Source organism: Procambarus clarkii, chromosome 48, assembly GCF_040958095.1.
Source record: "Procambarus clarkii isolate CNS0578487 chromosome 48, FALCON_Pclarkii_2.0, whole genome shotgun sequence".
NCBI classification, from domain to species: Eukaryota; Metazoa; Arthropoda; class Malacostraca; order Decapoda; family Cambaridae; genus Procambarus; species Procambarus clarkii.
Genome location: NC_091197.1, coordinates 19,709,257 through 19,717,098, shown reverse-complemented (window position 1 = coordinate 19,717,098; position 7,842 = coordinate 19,709,257). Strand labels below are relative to the sequence as shown.

Sequence of the window (7,842 nt, the reverse complement as noted above, 5' to 3'; positions counted from 1 at the left end):
ACCATACAAATTGAATAGATCGAATACCAATGACCCAAAGTGGATAACAAAGAATTTGAAGAACCTTATAGGTAAAAAGAGAGCTTGGTACAAAAGGATTAAAAATGGGGAGGTCACTTTAGAACAGGAATTCGTACAACTAGTTAGAAATGTTAAAAAAGAGATAAGGAAAGCAAAAAGAAACTATGAAGTTCGCATAGCAGGGCAAGCAAAGACAAATCCTAAAGTTTTTTTTCAGTTATATCGTACTAAGACTAGGGAAAGGATAGGTCCATTAAAAACTGAGACAGGTCAAATAACAGATAGTGATGAAGAGATGAGTAGTATTTTTAATAAATATTTTGTATCTGTATTTACTAAAGAGGAACTTAACAATATGCCTTCAGCCGAACAAGTCTATGTGGGTGGGGACGAAGACAGGTTGACGAGTTTAGCAGTTAGAAGGGAGGATGTTCTTAAACAAATAGTAAAACTCAAACCAAACAAATCCCCAGGGCCCGATGAAGTGTTTGCCAGGGTGCTTAAAGAATGCAAAGAGGAGCTTTGTGACCCACTGTTTACCATATTTAATAAATCAATAGAGTCAGGCAGAGTGCCAGAGTTTTGGAAAGTTGCTAATGTGATACCAGTTTTTTAGAAAGGAGATAGATCACTTGCGTCTAACTATCGACCAATTAGCCTAACGTCTATTGTGGGAAAGTTACTCGAATCTATAATAGCAAATAAAATTCGTCTTCATCTTGAAAAACATAAATTAATAATTGAGTCGCAACATGGTTTTATAAATGGCCGTTCATGTTTAACAAATTTGTTATCTTTTTATTCTAGCATTGTTGAGGCAGTTGATAGTGGAAAGGATTGCGATGTTGTGTACCTTGACTTTAGCAAAGCTTTTGATACAGTGCCACATGAAAGACTGATTAAAAAGTTAGAGTCTCATGGTATTGGGGGTGCTATATTAAGCTGGATTAGGGCATGGCTATACCAAAGGAAACAGAGAGTTAGTATAAATGGAGTCAAGTCAGAGTGGGAAAATGTTGTAAGTGGGGTGCCTCAGGGCTCTGTCCTGGGACCTCTGTTGTTTATAATATATATAAATGATTTAGATTCAGGTTTGAGTAGCAACATTTGCAAATTTGCCGATGATACGAAAATCGGTAGGGAAATTAATTCGGAGGAGGACTCACTATCACTTCAAGTTGATCTAGATAGGGTTTTGAAATGGTCGAAGGATTGGCAGATGCAGTTTAATGCTGATAAATGTAAAGTTCTGAGGTTAGGTAATGATGATAGGGTTACAAGATACGAGCTAGATGGTGTTGAGATTGCGAAGTCGAATTGCGAAAGGGATCTGGGAGTTATGATTAGCAAGAATTTAAAACAAAAGGATCAATGCATAAATGTTCGTAATAAGGCAAATCGGACACTTGGATTTATTAATCGCAGCGTTAGTAACAAGACACCTGGTGTGGTTCTCAAGCTATATCTTGCTCTAGTTAGGCCCCATTTAGATTATGCAGTTCAGTTTTGGTCGCCATATTATAGAATGGATATAAATTCACTTGAACGTGTCCAGCGTAGGATGACTAAGTTAATTCCCCAAATTAGAAATCTTTCATATGAAGAAAGATTAACAAAGCTTAAGTTGCATTCACTGGAAAGGCGAAGAGTTAGGGGTGACATGATAGAGGTTTACAAGTGGGTGAATGGACATAACAAAGGGGATATTAATAGGGTATTAAAAGTATCAACTCAAGACAGAACACGAAACAATGGTTATAAATTGGATAAGTTTAGATTTAGGAAAGACTTGGGTAAATACTGGTTCAGTAACAGGGTTGTTGATTTGTGGAACCAATTGCTGCGTAACATTGTGGAGGTGGGGTCCCTCGATTGTTTCAAGCGCGGGTTGGACATGTATATGAGTGGGATTGGGTGGTTATAAATAGGAGCTGCCTCGTATGGGCCAACAGGCCTTCTGCAGTTACCTTTGTTCTTCTGTTCTTATGTTCTTAAAATTAAAGTCACCCACGAAGTAAATACTGTTAGATCTAGATGCCCTAAATGCTGCTACTAATGCTGTTACTGATGCTGCTAATATTGCTGCTACTAATGCTGTTACTGATGCTGCTATTGACGCTGCTACTAATGCTGCTACTGATGCTGCTACTGATGCTGCTACTAATGCTGCTACTGATGCTGCTACTGATGCTGCTACTGATGCTGCTACTAATGCTGCTACTGATGCTGCTACTGATGCTGCTACTAATGCTGCTACTGATGCTGCTACTGATGCTGCTACTGATGCTGCTAATAGTGCTGCTACTAATGCTAATGCTACTAATGCTGTTACTGATGCTGCTACTGACGCTGCTACTAATGCCGCTACTGATGATGTTACTGATGCTGCTATGCTGTTAGGTAGTAGCAGCATTAGTAGCTGCCCCAGTAGCAGCATAAGTAATGACATTAGTAGCGGCATTAGTAGCGGCATCAGTAGCAGCATTAGTAGGAGCATCAGTTACTGCACTAGTAGCAGCATCAGTAGCAGCATCAGTTACAGCATCAGTTACAGCATTAGTAGCGGCATTAATAGCAGCGTCAGTAGCAGCATCAGTAACAGCATCAGTAACAGCATTAGTAGCAGCAATATTAGCAGCATCAGTAACAGCATTAGTAGCAGCACTATTAGCAGCATCAGTAGCAGCATCAGTAGCTGCATCAGTAGCAGCATTAGTAGCAGCATCAGTAGCTGCATCAGTAGCAGCATTAGTAGCAGCGTCAATAGCACCATCAGTAACAGCATCAGTAGCAGCATTAGTAGCAGCAATATTAGCAGCATCAGTAACAGCATTAGTAGCAGCATCAGTAACAGCATTAGTAGCAGCATTAGAAGCAGCATTAGTAGCAGCACTATTAGCAGCACCAGTAGCAGCATTAGCAGCAGCATTAGCAGCCGCATTAGTAACAGCATCAGTAACAGCATTAGTAGCTGCATCAGTAGCAGCATCAGTAACAGCATCAGTAACAGCATCATTAACAGCATTAGTAGCTGCATCAGTAGCAGCATCAGTAACAGCATCAGTAACAGCATTAGTAGCTGCATCAGTAGCAGCATTAGTACCAGCATTAGTATTAACATCTAATATTAAAGAATGCACTCAGTGTTAACAACAAACAATTAAACACTGCACTCAGTGTTAACAATTAAACACTGCACTCAGTGTTAACAATTAAACACTGCACTCAGTGTTAACAATTAAACACTGCACTCAGTGTTAACAATTAAACACTGCACTCAGTGTTAACAATTAAACACTGCACTCAGTGTTAACAATTAAACACTGCACTCAGTGTTAACAATTAAACACTGCACTCAGTGTTAACAATTAAACACTGCACTCAGTGTTAACAATTAAACACTGCACTCAGTGTTAACAATTAAACACTGCACTCAGTGTTAACAACAAACAATTAAACACTGCACTCAGTGTTAACAATTAAACACTGCACTCAGTGTTAACAACAAACAATTAAACACTGCACTCAGTGTTAACAATTAAACACTGCACTCAGTGTTAACAATTAAACACTGCACTCAGTGTTAACAATTAAACACTGCACTCAGTGTTAACAATTAAACACTGCACTCAGTGTTAACAATTAAACACTGCACTCAGTGTTAACAATTTAACACTGCACTCAGTGTTAACAATTAAACACTGCACTCAGTATTAACAATTAAACACTGCACTCAGTGTTAACAATTAAACACTGCACTCAGTATTAACAATTAAACACTGCACTCAGTGTTAACAATTTAACACTGCACTCAGTGTTAACAATTAAACACTGCACTCAGTATTAACAATTAAGGGGTACCAGGGGTCACAAGTGTTAACAATTAAACACTGCACTCAGTGTTAACAATTAAACACTGCACTCAGTGTTAACAATTAAACACTGCACTCAGTGTTAACAATTAAACACTGCACTCAGTGTTAACAATTAAACACTGCACTCAGTGTTAACAATTAAACACTGCACTCAGTGTTAACAATTAAACACTGCACTCAGTGTTAACAATTAAACACTGCACTCAGTGTTAACAATTAAACACTGCACTCAGTGTTAACAATTAAACACTGCACTCAGTGTTAACAATTAAACACTGCACTCAGTGTTAACAATTAAACACTGCACTCAGTGTTAACAATTAAACACTGCACTCAGTGTTAACAATTAAACACTGCACTCAGTGTTAATAATTTAACACTGCACTCAGTGTTAACAATTAAACACTGCACTCAGTGTTAACAATTAAACACTGCACTCAGTGTTAACAATTAAACACTGCACTCAGTGTTAACAATTAAACACTGCACTCAGTGTTAACAATTAAACACTGCACTCAGTGTTAACAATTAAACACTGCACTCAGTGTTAACAATTAAACACTGCACTCAGTGTTAACAATTAAACACTGCACTCAGTGTTAACAATTAAACACTGCACTCAGTGTTAACAATTAAACACTGCACTCAGTGTTAACAATTAAACACTGCACTCAGTGTTAACAATTAAACACTGCACTCAGTGTTAACAATTAAACACTGCACTCAGTGTTAACAATTAAACACTGCACTCAGTGTTAACAATTATACACTGCACTCAGTGTTAACAATTTAACACTGCACTCAGTGTTAACAATTAAACACTGCACTCAGTGTTAACAATTAAACACTGCACTCAGTGTTAACAATTAAACACTGCACTCAGTGTTAACAATTATACACTGCACTCAGTGTTAACAATTAAACACTGCACTCAGTGTTAACAATTATACACTGCACTCAGTGTTAACAATTAAACACTGCACTCAGTGTTAACAATTATACACTGCACTCAGTGTTAACAATTAAACACTGCACTCAGTGTTAACAATTAAACACTGCACTCAGTGTTAACAATTAAACACTGCACTCAGTGTTAACAATTTAACACTGCACTCAGTGTTAACAATTAAACACTGCACTCAGTGTTAACAATTTAACACTGCACTCAGTGTTAACAATTAAACACTGCACTCAGTGTTAACAATTAAACACTGCACTCAGTGCAAAATATAAATCATAACCAGGAAAACCAAAAATAAAATGTCGAACAGATTATACGAAAAATTTACACATACGAAAATATTGTGTCCCTCAACATTTACGAAAACTTCACTATTCTGAAAACACAATGTTGCAGTTACAGAAAAGGACTATACCAGGGGTCACAATATGCCCCATTAAGCGGGGGTCTTATATATAAAGGTTACAGCTTGCAATAAGACCCAAATGTCAAGATAACCGAGTTATAATAACGAAAAAGGTCGTTATATCCAGGTTCCGCTGTGATATTCTCCGCTGGACGTTATATTAAGGTTAGAGTGAGTGAGGACTGCCATAAGACCGGAGGTGCAGTGTGGCATAGAGCCAAGTGGTCGCTATGTGAGGTAACGTTAACCAGAGTGGTCATTAATCCCGGGTTAGTATGTGTTATGGGTCAACATGGTCGTTATGTGTTATGTGTACAGCATGGTTATTATGTGTTCACTCTCCACTCCTCTCTTTCTTGCCTGATTCTTGTTGCCTGGTCGTAGAGTTCAATTAACCCTGTGAGGCAGAACTTGCCATCCCTGAAACCATGTTGGTGTTGTGTCACAAAGTTCTTTCGCTCCAGATGTTCCACTAGCTTTTTTCGCACAATCTTCTCCTTTAACTTGCATGGTATGTAAGTTAGGGACACTGGCCTGTAGTTTAGCGCCTCCTGTCTATTCCCCTTCATGTATATCGGGACTACGTTTGCCGTCTTCCAAATTTCTGGCAGTTCACCTGTTACCAAGGATTTGTTATACACCATGGAGAGTGGCAGGCACAGTGCTTCTGCTCCTTCCTTTAGTGTCCATGGCGATATTCCATCCAGGCCTATAGCCTTTGTCACATCGAACTCCAGCAAAAGCTTCCTTACATCCCCACTGGTAATTTCGAACTCCTCTAGGGGTGCCTGGTTAACTATTCCTTCTCTTATCTCTGGAACTTCGCCTTCCTCTCCTGTGAAGACTTCCTGGAATGTCTTATTAAGTTCCTCGCATACTTCTATGTCGTCTGTAGTGAATCTGTTTGTCCCTATCCTTAGTTTCATTACCTTTTCCTTCACTGCTGTCTTTCTCCTGATGTGGCTGTGCAGCAATTTAGGTTGAGTCTTAGCCTTGCTTGCTATGTCGTTCTCATATTGCCCTTCTACCTCTCTTCACATCCTGACATATTCATTCCTGGCTCTCTGGTATCTTTCTCTGCTCTCAAGTGTCCTGTTATTTCTATAGTTTCTCCATGCTCTTTTACTTAGTTGCTTAGCAAGCTTACATCTCTGATTAAACCATGGGTTCCTCATCTGCATTTCTTTTTTCTCCTTTTGGGCCGGGATAAACTTGTCTGTTACCTCCTTACACTTCTGCGTGATGTATTCCACCATGTCTTGGGCCGTCTTTTCCCTGAGCCCTGTTTCCCATGGTTTATCTGTGAGTAATTTTCTTATCTCCTCATAGTTTCCATTACGGAATGCCAGCCTTTTGTTTTCAGTTCCCTTCCTCGAGAACTTTAACCCTTCCTCGACCAGATACTCTAACGTCAGTACACTGTGATCACTCATTCCTACTCGGTTCTCGAAGTCAATTTCCCTTATGTCAGAGTCATTCAGAATGAAGACTAGGTCGAGTCTTGCTGGTTCATTGTTTCCCCTCATTCGTGTGGGTTCCCTGACATGCTGGCTTAAAAAGGTTTTGCTGCCACCTCCATTAGTTTTGCTCTCCATGTTTCCTCTCCTCCATGCGGTTCCTTGTTCTCCCAGTTTATCCTTCCATGATTGATGTCCCCCATGATGAGCAGGAGGGATTGAATTCTACAGGCAGCAGAGGCTGCCCTCTCAATTATATTGTTAACTGCCATGTTGTTTCTGTCATACTCTTGCCTGAGTCTTCTGTAGTTTGGTGGAGAGTTATATATCACTGCCACTACTACTCTAGGTCCTCCCATCGTCATGGTGCCTGTTATGTAGTCCCTAAACCCTTCACAGCCTGAGATAACCATCTCCTTGAAACTCCATTCCTTTCTCATGAGTAGGGTCACTCTGCCTCCTCCCCTACCCTCCTCCCCTACCCTCCCTCTCTTTCCTTACTACAACGTAATCCTGGGAGAATGCCACATTAGTTATGATTCCTGAGAGTTTTGTTTCCGTGAGTCCAATTACATCCAGGTTTACTTCTTGTGTTCTTTCCCTAAGTTCACTTGCCTTGCTTGTAATCCCACCTATGTTCAAGTACATCACTTTGAAGCTGACTCTTTTCTGTCAATCCTCAGTTCCTGTTGATTCCACTAGAGATGGTAAACATGGTGGGTCTGGGATGGGGAGTGGGAAGGTGAGGACCTGGGTTGTGAGGGGGTTGGGAGTAAGGGGGACCTGGGTTGTGAGGGGGTTGGGAGTAAGGGGGACCTGGGTTGTGAGGGGGTTGGGAGTAAGGGGGACCTGGGTTGTGAGGGGGTTGGGAGTAAGGGGGACCTGGGTTGGGAGGGGGTTGGGAGTAAGGGGGACCTGGGTTGTGAGGGGGTTGGGAGTAAGGGGGACCTGGGTTGGGAGGGGGTTGGGAGTAAGGGGGACCTGGGTTGGGAGGAGCTGGTAGAACCTGGTTTGGAGAGGGTGTGAGCGAAGGGAGGGTTTGGGGGGGAAAGAGGGGGGCTTGGGGAGGGTAGGGGAGGAGGGAGGGCTTGGGGGGGGGGGAAAAGGAGGGCTTGAGGGTGG

General features: G+C 41.0%; 1 protein-coding gene across 1 annotated transcript; it reads right to left on the bottom strand.

The window, feature by feature from the left end:
- Positions 1-2,417: 2,417 nt before the first annotated feature.
- Positions 2,418-6,696, bottom strand: LOC123751399 (uncharacterized). Its single transcript, XM_069302773.1, has 2 exons — positions 6,411-6,696; positions 2,418-3,142 (listed from the first exon to the last, which is right to left on the bottom strand). Exons 1-2 carry the CDS (start codon positions 6,694-6,696, stop codon positions 2,418-2,420), a joined length of 1,011 nt encoding a protein of 336 aa, XP_069158874.1.
- Positions 6,697-7,842: the final 1,146 nt, after the last annotated feature.

Coding starts and splice junctions, on each gene's coding strand:
- LOC123751399 (XM_069302773.1), bottom strand. CDS start 6,696: ATGAGTGATCACAGTGTACTGACGTTAGAGTATCTGGTCGAGGAAGGG. Junction 3,143..6,410: donor CCCATGGTTTAATCAGAGAT/GTAAGCTTGCTA, acceptor CTTTAATATTAG/ATGTTAATACTAATGCTGGT.